Genomic DNA, 21,261 nt, shown 5'->3' on the forward strand with positions numbered 1-21,261 from the left:
CCTCACACCTTAGCTGAGGTGAGGGAGCTAAGTCTTGTGTCTCCCGATGCCAGAATACTGCTGTGAACCCATCCTCCCTGCACTGCCCCGACCCCCAGCAAAGGGGCAGCTTGCAAGCAGGAATGATAATGCCTAATCCCAAGGCAGTGTGTGTGTCCCAGGGAGATTGTAGTCCCCCCTACCCCAACAAACACAAACTCGCACATACGCATGATGGCCGGGAAGGAGGGGGAAAGGGAGAGGCAGAATGAGAGAGGGTTCAAGGAGCAAAAAGGAAAAGAGTCACTTCATCTCTCTGAGCCTCAGTTTCCTCCTCTGGGGAAAATCAGGATCAGAATATCACACATCCCACTGGGCTCTTGGGAGGGTAAATGCGATGATTCATGTAAAGGGTTTAGCCCAGCACCTGGCTCAGTTGAAGGGACACACACTCAAAAATGGAACCCGGGTCCTGAGATCTATTTTCCCCATGACATCACCCCCTCCTGGGGACGAGGAAGGCAGTGCCCTTCTCCCCTCCGTCCTCTCTTCCCATGCTGGGCAGAGAGAAGCCTTACAGGGCTGCATGTACCTTCAAGCCCTCGTAGGACTCCCCCAGCCGCAGAGGGAGCTCTTGGTGTCACAGGCCCTATAGCTGCTGTTCAGACTGGCTCTCAGCAGGTGGGGAGGGATGGGGAGAGAGAGGGCAGCCCCCAGGCTCAGGCAGGGGCCACAGCTCTCCTGGATGCGTGAGAGCAGAGGCTGGGGGTCAAGACAAGGTGAAAACTCCAGCCCAGCACCGTCCAATATGGCAGCCACTAGTCCCACGTGGCTACTGAGCACTTGAAAAGTAGGTAGTCTGAACTGAGATGATCTAGTATGATAAAAATGCCAAAGATCTCATTAGTATTTTTATATTGATTACACATTAAGATGAAAATAATTTGGATGTATTGGGTTAAATAAAATATATTGTTAAATTAATTTCACCTGTTTTTTTCTTACCCTTTTCACATGGCTGATAGAAAATTTAAAATGACACTTGTGGCTTGTATCGTATTTCTATTGGTTTCAGAACATCTGAGCTGGAAGAACCATTAGACATCCTAGAAGGGAAGGGACTTGCTCCAGGTCACACAGCCAGAAAGGAGTGTCCGGAAGATGGAACTTAGGTCTCAGGGACAGAATTGGGAAGACAAACACTAGTCTCCTCTGGTGTTACCTGGGCCACTGGACGGGATGAGAAGGCAAAATTTCTGAGAGTTCTAACAACTGCGAGGTGGATTAGGAGCTTGAAAATGCTCCTACTATGGCCATTAGAAGATCTTGACCTGAGGCTCTCACCAAGGATGGGGACCAGAGAATTAATGATGCCACAGCCACTGAAGGGTGTGCTCATTTAAAGAGGGGGAAAAAAAAGGCAAAGCTGAACTCTGGGCAATTGTGAAGGCTGCAGTCCTTACGTGCTTAATAAAAGGCAGAGTGGAAGTACTGCAAATAGGACCTGCTCTGGGCCTCAGGCCCTCAGGGACCCAGCAGAGGGCTGTGCAGAGAACAAAGCCAGGGTCTTCAGGCAGGAGACCGGGGCCAGTCCATTAGCCTCTCTGGTGCCAGCTTCCTCGTTTCTGGCCTAGTGTCTGAGAGTGCAGCCTTTGGAATCCGATGGACTTGGACACTGGCTACCTATCAGAGGCCCTGAGCAAATCACTACTTAACGACTCTGAGGCCCCATTTCCTCTCTGAAAAAATGTGCCTACCTCCTAACTTCAAGGATTGCTGGGAGGATGGGTGGGTGACAGATGTGAAGGGCTCAGGCCCCCTGGGCAGATGGGCATGAGAAGTATTCATTCGTTCAGCAAGTGTTTTCTGGGCTCCTGCCCTGTCGTAGGCGCTGGGAATCCAACAGTGAGCCACACAGGCCAGGTCCCTGCCCCTGTGGTGCCTACAGTGTGGGTGAGGAGACAGACCAATGAGTAGAGACATTTATAAAAATGTAGATGGAGACAAGTGCGATGAAAACGACTAAAGGAGGGTGAAAGGATGGAGAGTGATATGGGACCGTTTTAGGCAGTGTGGACAGGGGAGGCTCTCTGGGAAGGTGACACTGAGCTACAATTAATATTATTAGAATCCGAGAACCCTGGTGTTGGGAAGGTCCACAAAGGCTACGGGGCTCCCCCTGCCCCCACCAGGAAGGGGTGCTCTTCCTGCACAGCTGAGATGGCAGCTCTGGCATTGGATTTCTGGGTTACAACCCCAGTTCCACCTCCTCGTAGCTGTGTGACCTTGGCTAAGTGCCTCCATTTCTTCCCCTGTGCAGTGGGGATGATAACACAGAACGAGACTGCGCTGGCCTCCTGTGAGAGCCAGTGAGGCAGTTGGTCCACCCACAGATCCAGACTCTGACCCGGCCCTGTCCGGCAAGGCAGACCCAGAGACAGCGGCCCCTGGGGTCAGGGAAAGGCTAGGTTGCAACAGAGGCATGAAGGAAGGCTTCCTGAAAAAGCTGACATCTGAGTCACAGCTCGGAATGCCTTCCAGCGGAAGCAGGAGTCCGCTAGGGAAAGGGGAAGGACAGGCATTCTGGCCTTCGGGACAGCACGAACAGAGGCTCAGGGAGCGGGGGGCCGCTCTTCCTTCTCGCCCCAGCAGCGGGGCCAGGCACAGTGTGTGTGGGGCTACTGGCAGTTTGATAACCTGGAGAGTGAGGTTTGAGGCCGGGAATCGTGAGTGATGAGGCTGGAGAGGCTGGCCAAGGTCAGGTTGCAGAGAGCCCTGTCTGCCCAGCTGAGTCGCCAGGACTTCATCTTGGGCTCTCTGGGGGGTTGGAGCCAGGGCACGATGTGACCCCATCCATGTCCTAAGCAGAGCCCTCTGACAGTTGAAGGTCTGTGAAGACAGCTGTATGGCCCCGCGGGCCTTCCTTTTTCCAGCCTGGGATCTCCAGGGCCTCCGGCTGCCCCAAGCCCACCTCTTCAGCGTGTGCTCTGCTTGTAAACGGCGCCCAGAGAGTGGGGATCGTGGCTCTCAGACGGACATCCCAGGGCCGCCCTGGCTGAGCATCCGGTGCATCTGCCTCCCTAAACCCACCCCTGTCCGTGTCTTCTCACACCCCACCCATGCCTGTTTTCAGCCAGTGGGTTCAAATCTTGGCTCCCCCACTTACTACCTGTGTGGCCTTGGCAAGTGACTAACTTCTCTGTGCCTCAGTCTCCTCACCTATAAAATGGGGAGGAATCTCCTCATCACGGGGGTGTGTGTGAGTAGACGAGCTCATGTGTCTGTAGGCTGAGACTGGTGGCTCCTATGTGTCTTCCCATATCCATCGCCCTTGTGAAGTAGGCGGGGGAAGAGATTGTACTTATCTCCCATTTTAGAGATAGAGGATGCTGACTCAGTACATCAGGGGCACTGCTGGGACCAAGAGTCAGGTATTTTGGCACCTGGTCTGGAATTCTTTCCACCATATCTGCTTGCCATCAAGAGCGATATTTCAAGTTGAGAGATGGAGCTCTAATGGGAGGATTCCAGGCATCTTCCAGTGGTGATGTTATTTTTGAGCTGAGGGTCTGAAAGAAGGAAATTCTCAGCCTCCCCTCAACCCACTCTTCACCCCGTTTACCCAAAGGAATCACTCTATGTAGGCATCTGCTCACTCGGCCCCTGGACGGGGAGCTGGGATCCAGCAGGCTGCCCTTGCCCAGAGCTACCTAGTCACCTGTCCAGCCCTGCTTGGCCCTGTCTTTGGAGCCTTCCTGATGCTAGAGCCCCATTCCCACTCCTACCCCTGGCCCCAGCACGGCACTTGTCATTGGGTATAATGATTGCCTAGTTTCTTGCCTGTCCCACACTAGATTGTAGCTTAAGGGCAGTGTCTCTGAGCTTGGTCACCTCTGTCCCCAGCACCAGGACTGAGCCCTGTTATTGTGTGGCCAAATGAGTGTGTGCTCCAAGCCCTGACCCCCCCTCCCTCCCTCTCTTAACCGGTGCTTCTCTTTTGGCTGTGCCATGTGGCTTGTGGGACCTTAGTTCCCTGACTGGGGATCGAACCCAGGCCACGGCAGTGAAAGCGCCGTGTCCTAACCACTTAGCCGCCAGGGACCTCCCCTCACTCTTTTCTTCATTATTGCTCCCCAAGGAGCCTTTTAAGACATCCTCTCCCCTAATCTCCATGCTCATGAAATTTTAATACCATAGATACACTGTATATTTGTGTATGTACTTTTCACATATCTGCACTTTATACATAAAAAGAGTAAGATTTTTTTCACTCTCCAGTTGCCAATTATCATCCCCCTTAACCTTAACCCACGTCACTCGTGAGTCCTGTGGACTGCAAACCACACTGGCTAGGTTGACTTAATTGCTTCACCACAGTTAATCACTTCTTGGTGGAAGATGAACACAGCAAAATTTAGGTTAGGGCCCATTTGCTGGTCAGATGGGTGTTATGGGAACATGAAGCCAACATGGACCCCAACCCCAGTTCCATCCACCCCAGCTGTGGGGCCCAGCTCAGGGGAGGCCGAGGGAAAGTTGGCCTCATGAGTTTATGGGAGGTCTGAGTTGGTTGAGCTCTTCAAGATTGTCTGGTCTGAACTCATTTAACCAAAGGAGAGATTGAGGCCAAGGGAGGCATGGGGAGTGGGAGGCCTGGAGAATTTATAACCAGACTGTGAGCCTGATGAGGGGGGGGACATGTCTTACTAATTCCTCTATCCCCAGCACCTGACACCATGTCTGACACAGGTTAGATGTGCAGGGCATGGTGGATAAACAGATGAACGGGTGGATGGATGGATGGATAGATGGATGGACGGACAGGTGGAAAGATGCACAAAGGAAGGGCAGATTGTGACACCTGGGTCTCTGGAAAGCTCTGGTGATGCCAGGTGCCACCTGGGCCTCAGAAAACAAAATAGGAATGCTGGACAAGGTGATCACTAACGTCCCTGACTCCAGACCCATGTTTCAACTGCCTACTCTACATCTCTCCTTGGGTGTTTAACTGAAATCTCAAACTTAACATGCCCCCAAGTGAATTCCTTATTTTTCCTCCAAAACCTGCCCCTCACTCTTCTCCCCTCCACAGCATATGGCAACTTCATGCTCCCACTTTCAGACCAAAAATCTTGGGAATCATCCTTAAGTCCTCTTTTTTTTCTCAGATCCCACGTCTAATCCATCAGCAAACCCTGTCTGCTCTACTTTCAGCATCTGACCACTCCTCACCAGCACTCTGGTCCAAGCCAACATCATTTTCCTTGCTTGGCTAACAAATGAGCCACTCAAAAACTTATTTAGGTTGCAGCCTCATTTTAATTTTTTATCTTTATGAAATTCTTCTGTGATGCGATATTGCAATAACCCCTAAGTAATCTCCCAGCACCCACCCTTTCTCCCTATATTTATTCTCTACACAGCAGCCGTAGCACTCGATCAAACCCTCCACTGACCAAACCCTCACAATGCCCTAGAAGGTCCCATGTAATCTGGGCCTGACTACTTTTCTAACTTGATCTCCTACTACTCTCTCCCTGGCCCACTCTGCTCCAATGCACTGGCCTCCTCTGTACTCCTCACACTGGCCGCGTGCACTCGCCTCAGAGCCCTTGCGTGGGCTGTTCCCACTGCTGGGGATGCTCTCCCCTAGACATTCACACGGCCAGGCTCTCAAAGCCATCAGGTCTTTGCTGGAATCATTTAATAAGTGAGGCCTTTCCCAGCCCCCCTATCTAAACCTCTGCCATGCCTCCTGCCCCCCTGCCAATTTAATTTTTCTCTTTGACGCTCAGCAATACCCAGCAGACTATATATATACTCATTTATTGTCTGTCTCTTCTGCTAAAATATGAGCTCCATGAGAGCAGGGATTTTGTTCTGTTCTGTTCACTGTGGTGTCTCCAGCACCTAGAACACTGTCTCAGCCACAGTGAGCGCTTAATAGATGCTTGTCGTCAAATGAATGAATTCTAGGAGGTCAGTGATGCGAGGGGCGTGGCAGGGGACCAGGCCTGTCGCAGGAAGCCTTAGGCATCACCTTTGTTCTTTTGCTCCTTCATTTGCCGCTTTTACTCAGTCGCTCAGTAGAGGTACAGGGCTCTATGGAGGGTTAAGACATGAACACAGACAGATACTGCATAATTCCACTTCTATGAGAAACTTAGACTAGCCAAAGTCAGAGACAGGAAGCAGAATAGAATGGTGGCTTCCAGTAGGAGTGGGGAATGGGTGGTGATGCTAACAGGAATGGGGCTTCCTTCAGGGGTGATGAAAATGTTGAATGGGGACACAGTTTCAGTATGAAATGATGAGACAGTTCTGGGGATGGACAGTGGTGATGGTTGCACAACAATGTGAATGTAGCTCACACTGAACTTTACACTTAAAAATGGCTAAAATGGTAAGTGTTGTGTATATTTTGCCACCAAAAAAAAGTTAAAAAAAAAAGACATGGGGGCTTCCCTGGTGGCGCAGTGGTTGAGAATCTGCCTGCTAATGCAGGGGACACGGGTTCGAGCCCTGGTCTGGGAAGATCCCACATGCCGCGGAGCAGCTGGGCCCGTGGGCCACAGTTACTGAGCCTGCGCGTCTGGAGCCCGTGCTCCGCAACAGGAGAGGCCGCGATAGTGAGAGGCCCGCGCACCGCGATGAAGAGTGGCCCCCGCTTGCCACAACTGGAGAGAGCCCTCGCACAGAAACGAAGACCCAACACAGCCATAAATAAAAAAATAAATAAACAAATACAAAAAACCCCAGGTCTGATCTGTCACTCCCCAGTAAAAAAAAAAAGACATGAACACAAATTACCATATGATCAATATTGTGGGTCATACAGGGTATCAGAAAAGTCCAGGGGAAGACAATTTTGGCTGAGGTAACTGAAGGAAACTTTCTGGAGTGAGAGACATTTGGGCTGGGCCTTGAAGGATAGGGAAAAGCTGGGTGGAAAAGGCTGGCAGAGGGCATGGGTGGGTGATGGGGACAGCATGGGCCAAGGCCTGGAGGTAAGCTTGCCCCTGAGTGTGTATGCGTGGCTGGGGCACACAGGGCTCCATGCTGAGAATCTTGAATCCCTGTCACTTCTCCCTTCCACCTGGCAGCCTGCGCATGAGCCCCCAGGAAGGCTTGTGGGGAAGCTTCTGACCAGAAGATGGGGGCAACCTGTGGAATCCAGGGGATCCTAGCTCCTCAGGCCTCCTTAGGGGTGGGTTGAGGAACCCCCCATAAACCTGGGGTTCTGGTCTCGATTGCCCAGCCAGCCAGCCAGGCCCCTCCCTGTTAGTGCTAAGGCCACAGCCTAACTGAGGTCAGGGGTGGAACTCCTAGCAGGACTGCCTCCTGCTGTTACCCTGTGGGCATTAGAGTCCAGACTGTGAAGCACAGTCTCCTCCGGCAACAGCTGGCCTTTCTGGGGTCAGGTCCAGGGAAGCTAATAATAACCACTTATGGAGTCCCTTCTCTGCCTGGCACGTAAGGGCCTTCACGGGTGTAATTTTATAATCCTAAGAGGCAGGCAAGGACTATTATCCTTCCCATTTCATAGATAAGGACAGTAAGGCTCAGAGAGGTTAAGTGCTTTGCCCAGAGCCAGAGAGCTGGGCAGTGGCAGGGCTGACGTTAGACCACGTGACTCCACAGCCCTGATTCTCAGCCCTTGGGCTACCCCAGGCCCTAGGCTTGCTTCAGACCAGGGCTCGCAGGGCCACTGTGCTGATGGCCCTCTAATCCTGGGGCAGCTCCTCCCCACAAGCTCCAGGAAGCTTCCCTCTCCCAGGCCTAGATGCTTTTGTCGCCTGTCCCTGCCAGTTCCTCCCCGTTGTGCCGGCGGTGGGTGCAGCCCCTCCTACGGTGAGGAGAGGCAGGGCTGTACCAGCTGGACGGTGCCACAGGAGGCTCTCTTTGGCGTAGCTCTTGGCACCTGCGCCAGCGTCTTGGCCCAAAGAGGACACGTTCCCCTTCTTCCAACTTCTCTTCCTTGAGAGCAGGGTGACAAGCTACTGCTGGGTGCTGTGCGTGCAGCCCCGAAGCCCATCAGGGCCTTCCCTGCGCACTCGCCACATGGCAGCCCCTTGCCCAGCTCAGGCCTCACAGCTCTGTGCGGGCAGCACCAGGACAGGTGAGGAACCAGAGGTTCAGAGGTAAGCCACACAATATGAAAGCAGCAGGGTCAGGCCCAGATCCTGATTTCTCTACTACTTGTGCTATATAAGGAATCATAGAACATTGGAGAAGGGCCCTTAGAGGTCATCTAATCCACTCGCTGGGGTGGGGCTGAAGAGACCTGTCCAAGGTCACGCAGCTCGTGAGTGACAAGGAATTTAGTTTTCCCATGACTCTCATTATAAACGTGCTGGCATGTTGCCACATATCTTATTAGCTCCAAGATAAACAAAACTTGCATTTAAGATTGTGGTAGGCTTTTTAAAAAATGTGTTTGAGGCCAGTGCCTTCTACTACTTTTGTCAGAAAGCCACAGACACACAAAGGTGAGCCTGTCCCCCCAAAGCGTGCTTGGCCCCTGCCGCCCCCCTCCTGTGTGGGCAGTGGCTGGTGCCCAGGCGGCGTGCTCAGTGCAATGTCTTCTCAAGGACAGGACAGGGAGAGGGCTTCCTGGCTGCCTCCATGGCACCTTCTAACTTCAGTTTAGCTCTGGTGTAGAGCTGGAGAGAAACAGGAGCAAGAACTGGGCGTTTTGTATTTATACCAGTGTGACTATTCCAGCAAGAGGTTACCCAGCTTGGACAAGTTTCTCAACCCTTTTGAGCATCAACGTGCTCGTCTGTGAAATGGGATAACAGTAACGTCACTGGGGAGGAATTAGCAGGATCAGTCACGATGGAGGTAGAGCCCCTGGTACAATAAACGGTGTAGACAACGACGAGGATGAAGATGGGGGGGCACAGAACAGCGATGGCACTAACCATACGAGTGTAAAGCAAGGGACAGCCTTACTGAATGAAACTAAGTGTTCTGAGCCCCGCAGCCAATGTCTACCACTCACTCACGTGCACTTCCCTCCTGACACGGCACCGGGGGAAAGGTCATGGGTGTCGGAGTCTGACAGACCTGGGTTTGAATTTAGGCTCAGCCACTTCCCGTATGACGCTCATCCCTGGGCCTCCAGCTAGTTCTGTGCCATCCAGACGATAACCACTAGCCACACACGACTATTTAAATTAAAATGTAAAATTCGGCTTCTCAGTCACACGGGCCATGTTTCAAGTGCTCAAAGCCACATCTGACTAGTGGCTCCCGCATGGCAAGGTGCAGAGGAGACCGCTTCCCTCATCACAGGGAGTCCTCTTGGACAGCGCTCACCTGTGCCCTGAATGTGGACGTGGCGCCTGCTCGGGGGATGCTGCACACGTGGCCTGGCAGGGCAGAGGGCAACAAGGGGCGCTCAGCCCGTCCCTGCTGCGAGCACTCTGGCTGAGCCCCGAGTCTCCTCACTCACCTGGCCTCAGTTGTGCTCTTTCTTGCAGCATGGATGTAATGCTGGGCCCAGCTGCTCTGACTGCATTTCTGCTACTGACTTACCATGTGACCAAGTGATGTCACCTCCTGGAACTTCAATTTCTTCATTTGCAAACTAATAATTCATGCCCCTCCAGCCTCAGAGCAATGTTGCCAGTCAAGCAAGTAAATGATTGCAAGTGCTCTGAAATGTGGGGACTATAGAGTCGCAGGGACAGCACAGTGAGATGGGGAAAGCCTCCATCTGGTGTCAAAACCGGATTGCAATCCCACCTATCACTAGCTGAGGACCCTTAAGTCCTCAGAGGAGGCCGCGTCTAAATTCCTTCCCTGTAAAAGGGTAACAATGAAGATACTGTAAACTTTCATGTTACCATGAGGATCAGTGATGTGTCTGAAAGCAGCAGAGTGCTACCCAAGAGCAAGGCATTATGGGACCGCTGCTCCTGTACAAAACGAGGGGGCCCAGCTGAGCCAAGCATCTGCCACCTCCACTCCTTTCTGTGCTCCACCTGCCTGAGAGCCCTGCTCCCACCAGGTGAAACCTCTCCTGCTCCAAGCCAAGAGACCAGGTTGGGACAGAAATGGGGGCACCAAATGGGTCAAGACAGCCTGTTCCGCTGATGCCAGAACGAGACACCGAGCCCGCTTGGACCACACGGCCAGGTCACATCTAGGACGTCCGCTTACATCTGTGACATGTCCCTTGGGCTCTCACCTTGATCTCGCTCCAGGCGGCTCCGAGGTGCAGCAGGGAGCCGCAGAAGGAGCGCGGTCCCAGGCACCCAGACCCCAGCGCTGCTCCTGGGTTTGCTGCTCAGCAGTCATACAGCAGGTGTTCCCTGGACACCAGACAGGTGCCAGACACCAAGGAAATGGGGGCTGGAGAGATGGCTAATCCCGGGCCCTGCCCTCCAGGGACTCTGTCCGGCTGGCCCTCTTTTTCATCTTCCACTCCCTCACAGAAGTCCACCCTACCTGAGCTTCAGAAGCTCCCAGTGGGGTCTCTACACTGGGACAGGGACCACCCGAGGCTTTGGGTCCCTTGATAACACGAGTGGTATCATTTTTATTGAGCACTTCCTACATGCTATGATCTACACCGGAGTCTTACATGTGTTCCTTTTAATCTCCACAATTCTTAAGAGTTTTTATTACCTCCAATTTACAGATAAGAAAAAAAATATCAAGGTAAAGAAAAGTTAACGTGCCCAAAGCACACATCTAACAAGGGACAGAGCAGGGATTTGAACTCAGATCTGAATACTCTAAAACAGTACCCTGAACCACTGCATTTTACATTGTCTTCTGATCCTGTATTCTCCAATGAAATGATTGCTGTTCTAGAAAACATTTTTTCCTTCAGGAGCCCAGGATAAGAGGAGAGATGGGGAAGGCAGAGAGGCCAAGATGCTTCCCTGAGCTGCCTGGTGGGGAACCACCCTCACCCACTTGGGCCAGGCCCAGTGCTGGGCTCAGTGGGAGCCGAGGCAGGACCTGTAGCTGTCCTCTGACTCTAAGGAAGAGCCCCGCCCGAGCCGTCAAGGGTCGACTGAGGATGGGTGACACTGTGAGGGGCAGTGGGGCCCCCAGAAGTGACAGTTCCTAGGCCACAAACAATCTAGTCCCCAAACAAGGCAAAGAACACGACTCTTGCTGCTACTGGACACATTTCCAGCTGAGAAAAGCAGAGTTTCAGGCCTGGCGGGCTGTCTCGGGCAGGATGGATAGAGGGGAAGAGGAAGGAGAGAGGAGGTTGGGAGACGTGGTAGGTCCACGACAACAGTCCAGGTGGCACAGACCCGTGGCTGAAGGACTGGGAAGTATGGCTGCCTAGGTATTTTCTGGCTACCTGGGTATTAAGCAAGAAATGCTTGAATGTGGCTTGGTGTTTAAGAAGAGCAAGCTCTGGAGGCAGGCAGCCTGGATCATATCCCAGCTGTGTAGCTCACTGGCCACTTAACTGTCAAGTGGCTTTTCTGGTGTTAGGTTTCCTTGCCTGTAACGTGGGGTAACAACATTACCTACATCATGGTGTTGGTGAAATAAAAATTACATAAAGTTCTTTGTCCAGTATCCAACACGTAGTTAGCACCTAATAACAGTTATTATGAGAATATTTCTCAAAAATATTAATCTTCCCCCCAAAGAAAAAGACAAAAATTAAAAAGAAACACAGCATTTATAGGTATTTAGGTCATGCGTTTGGACTGGCATGGTGGTTTTTTTTTTTTTAATATTTATTTATTTGGTTGTGCCGGGTCTTAGTTGCGTTAGGCGGGCTCCTTAGTTGCGGCTCACCAGCTCCTTAGTTGCGGCACACGGGCTCCTTAGTTGTGGCATGCGAACTCTTAGTTGTGGCTTGCATGTGGGATCTAGTTCCCTGACTAGGATTGAACCTGGGCCCCCTGCATTGGGAGCACGGAGTCTTATCCATTGCGCCACCAGGGAAGTCCCAGGAATGGTGTTTTTGGTACTTGTTTCTCATATACACAATCCTTGCCTGGCCAACCAGGTTAACAGTCCCCTAGAAGCAGACATCACACACTATTTTAGCCTGATATGGCCCCAACCTCTACAGCATTGGGCATGGGTCCATGCACATAATAGGACCTCAGAGACTCCAGAACTTTAGGACTAAAAGACACCTGCTGTGCCAGGCTAACTGCATATGTGTGTGTGTGTGTGTGTGTGTGTGTGTGTGTGTTAACTAAAAGGATAACGCACAGTTCTTGCCCTTGAAAGGGTCACAGTTTAGCGAGGGAGGATCTTAAATCATCCTGTGACAATCTAATAATCCCATGCTCCCAAACCCACACGCACTCTTACCTGACATCTCTCTCACCGCCCCCCCAGTCATGCATGCATGCACATTTCCCCTCAGTTCCCTGGGCTCACAGGCAGCTCTAGCTCTGGCCTCGCTGGAAATGCTAGCTTTGGTCTGGACCGTGCATGGAGCACAGAGGTTTCAACCTTAAATGGAGTGAAAAGCCGTTTGGCCCCATGCCAGCCTCATGGGTCCCCTTCCCCACCCCCTGCCCATTTTTATCAGACCCTCCTGATGGCAGGTCTATGAAATCTCCCCTGGAGAGGGCTGTGGGTCCCTGGACTGATGTGTTTGATCAGCTGTTTCTAGTCTGCGCTGGGGGAACGAGTGCAAGAAGAGCCGGCAGGAGTGGTGTTTGATCAGAAAAGCTGGGAAGCTCTGGGCCCAGCTAGCTGCTGTTAGCCTTCTGCTACGCTCTCCTCAGAGGACAAAGAAAGAAGGATGTTCTGATGGACCAGCCCACAGGTAACCTGGGGAACCTGCTCGCTGGCCAGGGTGAGAGGTGGAAGCTGGGCTCTGCCTAAGCGCATGAGGGCTGCTGGGAGGAGCACTGCTCGCTCCTGGCTGAACGGCAGCAACACCTACCGAGCTCCCCAGGCTCACTGTCTGGTGCCAGGTATGTCAGGGAGACAAGCGTCTAGTGGACGTGGGACCTCTGCTCTGGTAGCACTGTGTGACAGAGCGGAGGACGGGACAGATGTACGAGGAAAAGCCTGGAGAACATTCACCAGAAGGTGAGCTCAGCTTCCAAGCCCATGTCCTAGATCCTCTCTTCTCAGTGAAACCTTGAGTCCTGGAGTGTTTCCCAACAAAGGTCTAGGACGAGTCCACATTGAGCCATAAGCTATTTCTCTTTTTTCACCCAAACACATGCCCGAGTACCAGCTCATGGAGGGGAAGATAAACAATGAATCTGAAAGCTCCAGAGGCAAGGTAGGAAGGCCGGAAATCATCACAAGTGTAGTGCTTCCATTTCCCTCGCTCTCACTGGATGTGCTCCCGCCTGACATCCAGTCTGTGTCTTTCCTCAGACATGACCCCTCAGCTGTGGCACCAAGGAGCTCTGAGAGTCCGGCTCCAACCCAGGAGGTCCTGTCCCCCTCTTATCACCGTCCACCCTGGCCTGGGACAGAGGCTCTGGGTTATTATATATAATGCAGCCCAGAGAGCTCCATCTGACCTTGGTCTGGGGCTCCCCTAGCCTCCATCCCAGGCCCTCTATCTTAGGATACATCAGGTATCCTCCTTTCCTGCCCTTCTCTGCCCTCTTCCCTCAGGTTCTTTTAAAGTATTAGAAACATTAACAGATATCATCTATGAAGCATCTATACTGTTAGCCATTTTACAAATGTTGACTATCCTCCTCACAGTCATCATTAGGGACGACTAACCCAAGGTCATAGTCTGTTTAGAGGTGGGGCTGGGAAGCTCCCCAGCCCGTGCACTTTGCACCGCGCTGCTCTGCCTCTTGCAGCCAGCCCCCTGGCCCAGGCTTAAGATAACTACACCACCAGGGAATCGCTCGGCCCATTTCCTACCTCTGCTCAATCACTCCTGACCCACAGCAGCACTTCACCTCTGTACACACGCACCTTCATGGCCGGAGCCCAGCTGCCTGGGACACTCTCAGGATTATTGCTCCAGATACGACAGCTCCAGCCCCTCTCTCCAAAGACACCACTTAGGCAGAAAGGCATACTTCCTAAAGGCCCTGTGGGCTCTGGGCAAGGGTCAGGACTGTCCCAGGAGAAGTGAGCAGAGTCACCCCCAGTCCTGCCTCAGGGCGGACCTGAGCTTAGGGGGCTGCAGGATATGACGCCCCCGCCCCTGGTCTTACCTGCAGGACTCTTACTGCAGAAATTATGTACATCCTATCTGTGTGTCTGCCTCTCTTGTCTCCTTGTTGGCTGTCAGCAACATGACATTTTCAGCTGTTCACCATGAAAAGTTTCTGCTTATTTTATAGTTATCTGCTGAGCACTTTGTGCTTTGGGGGCAGTTGAGATTCAAGAGATAAATGAAAAGTGCTGTTATAAAGATCCCTAAGGATGCAGACAGAGAGAGGAAGATGAGAGACATGTAAAGGTGCAGGAATGAACAAGACACGTAAAGGTGCAGGAATGAACAATCTTCCCAGTGCTAGAAAGTGTAGGGAATGGCTGACCTGTATGTGAAGGACTTTATTAATTACAACTAAAATTTTCCACACCAAATTTCAAACACCAAAGATTAAATCTAGGCTTTTAATTAGTACTACAATTCTGTGGGGTAAATACAATAATTTCCTCCATTTGTGAACGGGAGCTGGAAGGAGGGAGCTCAGAGAGGATAAGTATCTCACCAAGGTCACACAGTCATAAAGTGGCATAGATGGGATGCACCCAGGTTGGACACCAAAGCCTGTCTCTGAAACCCTGCACCACACTTGCTCCCTGGAAACGAGGGTTTAGAAAAATGAGACTCCACACGACAGGAGAGTTTTTTGTCCTTCCCAGGCCATGCTAACATGGCCCGCAGGTACACAATAGCCCCTAGGAAACCAGGCCTATCAAGCCTGGTCCCATCTGACAGCTGCCCAGAACCAAAGAGAAAACAGGTTTATGGCATCACAGCCCATTTGAAACTCATGCAGCATAACTTTTTTCAAAGTACATATTTTATTTACATAGAGTAGTGCAAGTTGAACACGAATAATGGTTTGTAATCCAATTTAAACAGCCATCGTGTGCTGGCTGACCTGGCCTGACATGTGCACCCTGTCCTGACCATGGATGGTAGCAGGTGTGACTGGCCTTTGTAAGGGAAATGATCCAACATTTCCATGATGTGGAAGCAATCTAAATTAGCCGATGGGATAATTTTTTTTTTTTTTTTTTCAACAACGTAATCCCCGAAGCACAGCAACTTCTCCCTTCCTTACAGGCCAAGTCATAGGTATAGCAAGTTTCTGAGTTCTGGCTGTGCTTCTGAGCTTTTGGCCCAAGTCCTACCAGCCCCAAGGTTTTCCATGGCAACAAAATACTCCCTTCAGCCCCTAATTTTTCTTTCACTCCCACTTTCTCCCTATTTCCCAAGTATCCCTGCAATACACTAGGCCAAGCGGAGCAGGGCAGGGGTTGCTGAAGTCTTTCTTTGGGAGGACTGATTAAAGCATCCCACGATTTTCTCCACCACTGCCCAAATTCCTAGTCCCAATTTAATAGAAATATTGCTTGTCCCCTAGAACCACGCTAGGTAAGGCTGGCAGTTCCTCCAATCCTTAGTCAATTCGTAGATCTCAGGCACATGAGAGTTAAATCCCCCACCCCATTATTATTAATAAGTAATCAGCCTATGGTGACTGCAACATCACCTGGGGTAGAGAAACTCTTTGGGCCCATCTCATCTTTCTCCTCGATTTACACCATGAGCAGAGAACAGGGCCCTTGTCTCCCCATTTACCCCTGTTTGACTGGACCTATTTCACCCTCAGTCCGTGACTCTCAGGGCTCTTCCCTGGGGGATGAAGCTGAAATACATTCCATGGCTGGTGGGAGGGGAGAGTCAGACAGCTTCCTCAGAGAGGACCTGAATGACCAGGGAACCTGGCATTCACACTGTAGACTGTGGCACTTGCTGGACTCAGGCTTTATAAAATAAATGTCTCTGCCCCTTTGCTGCCCCTCAGGCTCTGCTCACACACTCGCACAGTCCCCTCTTCCCAGGGCGATCCTCACTCTTGAGCCATCTATTTGCTGTCTGTCTCACTCACCGGGCATGGGCAAATGCCGTTCCGTAAGTGAGCCCCACGGAATCAGACTCCAGCTTGGAATCTGTCTGCCCTTTCCTCCTCACCAGGTGTTTTACAAGCTCTGGGAGCAGAGAAGAGTTGGGGTCTTACTGAATAAATATGCGTTCCGAGAAGTCCACAGACTCCTCTACACCACTGCCAACGCCCCCAGGGTTCAGCCTGAGGCCACAAGGGCAGCACCACGGCAACAAGGCAGAGACCACCACCATCACATGAGAGCAAGTGATGTGGACAAGGGGACCCCGATAACATGTCCTCCGTGGCAGCAATTCAGAAGGTCTCTTGGGCAGAAGTGGGAGAAAAGAATAAAATGGCCAAGTAGGGCTAGAAAAAGTCTTCCTACAACAAAATCCATGCTCGGGCGTCTCTAGGGCGCAGCACTGTGAAATCGCCGTTGATGCAGCAGCTTCCGGGGTCCACTCGGAGCAGAGACGAAAGTCAGGACGGGCCTTTCCCTCATGTCGACCAGAACCAGCACAGGCCTCGTGCTCCTGCTGCTGTGCCACGGGGTGAGAGTGCAGCTGGCAGCATATCCCACTGCTCTGTCCGCTCTTGGCAAAGTGAGTTGTGAGTCTGGTGATTCTGAAGAAAACCAGTGTCCTGCCATGGTCTGGGTCTCCACCAGAAACCTGAGAAAGGGTGCCTCAGTACTTGAAAAGACCTGGAAGTTGGGTTTAAAGCTTATAGCTTTCTTTATTCAGAAGACTTTTTAAAAAGAAAAATCATTTTCCCCTACAGGTCCTCAGCAATTAATTTTTAAATTTATTTTGTTTTTTTGGCTGGAAGAAGTTTTGATAACACTGCGATTCCCACCCACCCATGCATTCTTATCTGCCGGGCTTGGCCTCCATGCCCTGTAAGCAGGGCTGCTCCACTCTTTCAGTGGGTTTTATCTGGTGCCAAGGGGAGATTCGGTGCCATCTCATCAGTTGCTGATCAAGAGCAATCCCGGTCTGACAGCTCACAGAACTGAAAAACCTTAAGAAGACAGAGATGGCCTTGGCAGAAGCAGTGAGGGCCTCACAGGGAGGCAAAGTCTTAAAGGTTTGAGCACCATCTTCTGGTCAGTTATTGGCCTTTGAAAACTTCATTTACTTCAGAATGGGACGATCCCTGAGCTGAGAAGCTCAAGTGATTTGCACACGAAATGAGCACACAACTGGAGGCGGGGAGAGCTGGCCCAGCTGCCTGCAAAGAGCAGGATGGACGCCAGCAGACACACTGGCCAGTGTTATGGTCCCACCTTCTGCCCTTCCAGCAACGTGTGATGGTGACAGAAGTACCGACCATGACCCAGATCGACCCCTCCCCTGCTGGTACCTGGTGATGTGAAATGTGCTTAGAAAGAAGGGGTGGCCTTGTCTTCTGCCAGCCTGTATTTTGAGGGTGAGTGATCAATCTGGGCAGTACCTTCTGCAGGGGGTCAACCACACAAGGTGGCAGGGAGCCGTGCTGGGTGTGTAAACACTGCCCTAGCAGACGTCAACCTTCTGCCATCAAGGAAAGGAAGATAAATGCTAGTCATTCCCTCCATCTAATTGCACTTCATAACGGATTCCATAAACCATTAATTATCAGATTATATTTTAGGAACTGAAGATGAAAAAGCTTTGTAAAATTCAGACTCCAAAGGATCACTGACCTGCAGTCATAGTGGCAGCTGGAAAGAGCTGAGACAACAGGCTACTCACAGGCAGGGAAGACCCTGGCAGGAGGAAGACTCAGGGGCCACCACGGGCGCTACTCCACCTGGCGCAGGTTCACTGCTACGTTACATGTATCACGTGCTCGTCAGGGAGGGGACGAGGCCTCCAGGTTGGGTAGAAGCTTTAGGCTTTGATTAGGGAAAGGGGATTGAGGACACCACAGAAAAGCTGTGGGAACCAGCCTCAGGTGCAGAACACCATGAAGAGTTTCCTGGAAAGGCAGAGACGGTTTGCAGCTAGATGGCCTCACTGAACACTCCCAGAAGAAACACTCCAAAGGCTTCGTTTTGGGAATGGCTGACTGTACTGACGAGGTGGGACTCAGCATGGAAATGAAGCCGTCCTGCGTCAGCATGCTGCTACCTGTCCTACTGCCACCATGAGGGGGGCTGGAAGGACGATAGCCGTGAGGAAGGGGCTGAGTGTGCTCAAGGCTGGGAATCCCCAGATGGTCTGATGGCGCTCTTCTCTCAGTTTTAAATGGCCAGAAGGCACTGGCGGCGCCTGCAGCCCCACTCTGCGGGCCACTGGCCTGCACTGAACTGCTGCTCCGCACGCTGAGGGCTGCCAGCACATCACACCGCTCTGGTTGCTCTGGTCACCAGCTCTTACCCCACTGCTCTTTCAGGCTCTGTTTCAGAAGCTATACTCCGCTTGGGGACGGACAGTGTCAGAGAGGCCACAGCAGCAGGCCTGTGAGGAACAGGCCTGCCTGCTACGGAGGGCGGTCGTGTTGGTGTTGATGACTCAGACTTGGTTTTATGAGAACCACGATGCTTCTGTCCATTTCCCAAGTGAGACCACTTAGGTTGGTGCTAAGCTAAGATGCTCAGTACTCAGGACATCGAGGGAGGAAGGGCAAAAGGCAAGTGGGGAGCATTCTCTCTACTGCAAACGGAGGACCCTCCACGGTGAGCAGCCACTCACTTGGCCTCCCCACAGATTAGGGTCACGGTACCGTCTAGCAAGTCCTCCACGGTCACTGCCACAAGCTCAGAGCTGGTCTGGGATGTCTGTGAATCCGGCAATGTCACAAACACCTGCGAACCAGCAAGCTGGGTCTCCTCCAAAGTGATCACCTGCTCCGTCTGGGCCACCGGCTCTGGGGTTTGGATCACCTGAAAGGGAAAGACCGTGAGGCTGCTCTGGGCAGTGTCCACAGTTGGCTCCCCAGAATTTACATGGTTTTCATCTCACGCTGTAATGATGATATTTATGTTTTCACCTGAGGAGAGCAGTTACATGTGCTTAATGGGAAGAGGCAAGTCTAACACACCAGTGATGCAAAAGAGAAGGCAGGCAAACAATTTAAGTAACTGTGTGTGCCAAATTGCCATAATGTAGCTCAGAATGCCACCTCAGGGTGCCTGGACTCTATAATTACACACCAGTGAATGCGGGCTCAGTTTCTCACACTGGGTTTTCCTGTCTTGAGGATTACACTGCAGAAGTAAGTGCCGTGTGAAAGGAATGCTACTGAATCAAAGTGGTTTGTGTCATGCTTGAACCATGGAAATGGGAATGGTTTACCAGAAGCCTCGGGTTGCCAAAGGTGGCGTGTCTGGACCTTGATCAGGCTAAGAGCCTTACTTGGAGGCTACGTGGCTACAGAGCTAATGGCTACAGGAAGAAGAACGGGTAGACAAAATGTGGCTTCTGTCAGCTCCCTCATGCAGCTCACCAGGCTGGAGGGCACTGGCTTCTCTCCTTCACAGGCCACACACGCCCCTTCCAAATCTGCAACATCTGTTAAAGATGACTTTCCCATCTCAGGGAGAACTAGTCTGGTTAAGTACACCCAGTTCCTGCCTGAACCTCCGAGTTGATGTTTCTGAGCCACGGAGCTCGGAACAGCTGGATGTTTTCAATACAGAGCGCCCGCAGAGGGCACAGTAACCCTGGCTCTTGAGAGCTGCCGAGAGCAGAGAGTGCTTTCCACTAGACCTGAGTGGGCAGAAATGGGGACGCCAAGCTCAGCCATGTCTCTGCTGTAGGAGTGAAGAGACCAATTGTGATGTTCAATAAAAAATCATCTAGGATAGCAGTTTTCAAACTGTTTTTCTTTCGTTTTCTTTTAGCAATGGAATCTTTTTTTCGCCCCAAAGGACATCTTACCAAGAATCCTAATATATAAGAAAGATAAAAGCAGAGCTGTTCTCATTGAAATGGCAGCAGGATTGGCACCCAGAGGCCTGGCCACCTGCCTTGCCCTCTGCTCCCCACAGAGGCCTGTAAGAACATGGCTATAAGGGGCTGCTCTACGGGACAGGACAGGGGGCGGCCCAGCCAGCTCACGGTTCCTCTCCCGTCCATTCACAAATTACTGTCAATCAACAGAATGGAGTTTCTTTTCCCCTCCTGCCCACCCTCTCCGGAGAAGACGGGAAGAGCAGTAATAGAACTAGAGACACAAAGAGGGGCTGGAGCAAGCGTAGCCTTGAAATATCAGAAGAGGGGGGCTTTTCACCCAGGTAAAGGTGAGAAGCCCAGACGTTCAAATGTGCCCTGTGCCCAGCCCAGGGGAGCTACCAAAGCATTTCAGCTGAAGGTGGTCTCAACAAAGAGCTCATCTACCCTCCTCCGAGGTTTCCTGCAACTCTCACCGCATCCCATGGTGTTCTGCAGAAGGTGAGGGAGTGTGTGAATTGGGTGGAGAGGCCAATGTCATTCTGCTTTTGAAAATTCTTGTTCCAGCTTCCCTCTACTCAGGGGCCATTTCACATGTGGTCACCAGGAAGCTAGAGTTTTCTGTTCTGTTTGGTAAGAGGTCCAGAGAGACTCTTCTACAAGATCCTCTTGGTCATGAATTATCACTCACGGGGCCCTTTGAGAGCCCCGGGGAGAAAGGCTAGGTGTCGTGATGGGGCTGCCTCCAGAGACGCCTCGGGAACCCCGTGTCGGCACCCTCACATCGGATGGCCCCAGAATCACCTGCTCCATCTGTGAGGCGGCCGCCTGGCTTTCAGTGCCCGTCACCTTTGGGTGTTCAGACTCCAGGTGACAGTGCAGCTGGGCCTGGGAGGTGAAGAGCTCCCCGCAGAGCTCACAGGGGAAGGTGCTCTCCGACTGCTTGAAGTGCTCGGTGGTGACGTGGTGCTGTAGCGCACCGGGAAAGCGGAAAGTGGCTGCACAGTACAGACACCGGAACGGCTGCGACCCTGGAGGAGGGGGACAGAGGGAGTGACTGAGGGAAACGAGAGCAGGGAGGGGAGAGGAAGGAGCAAGGCGGGGGGGTGGCGAGGAGCACAGGCAGCTCCAGAGGCGGCTCTTCAGCTCCCGTGAGGCCTGGAGCCTGTACAATTTGGGGAGCCCTCTTTAGGAAAACTGATACAAAATTACACATACAGGATTAGGGGCAGATCTTTGGAAGGGTCCCGCCAAGTGAAAGGCTCCAAGGCACAGCTTCATTAGCATCAGATTCAGGCTAAATCTGCCTCTGCCAAAGCCCATTATTCATTCAACTGTAATGATGCTGACAATGT

At 51.9% G+C, this 21,261-nt stretch overlaps 1 protein-coding gene across 1 annotated transcript in view; it reads right to left on the bottom strand.

The window, feature by feature from the left end:
* Positions 1 to 14,527: 14,527 nt before the first annotated feature.
* The window catches only part of ZBTB40 (zinc finger and BTB domain containing 40), an 82,049-nt gene continuing 75,315 nt past the window's right edge, over positions 14,528 to 21,261 (bottom strand). Inside the window, exons 17-18 of the mRNA XM_061184770.1 lie at positions 20,711 to 20,937; positions 14,528 to 18,897 (exon numbers count right to left, since the gene is read on the bottom strand). Coding sequence (XP_061040753.1) covers positions 18,703 to 18,897; positions 20,711 to 20,937 — 422 coding nt within the window. The 3' untranslated portion in view covers positions 14,528 to 18,702. The remainder of the gene's footprint in view (positions 18,898 to 20,710; positions 20,938 to 21,261) is intronic.

This window comes from Eubalaena glacialis, chromosome 3, assembly GCF_028564815.1.
Source record: "Eubalaena glacialis isolate mEubGla1 chromosome 3, mEubGla1.1.hap2.+ XY, whole genome shotgun sequence".
NCBI classification, from domain to species: Eukaryota; Metazoa; Chordata; class Mammalia; order Artiodactyla; family Balaenidae; genus Eubalaena; species Eubalaena glacialis.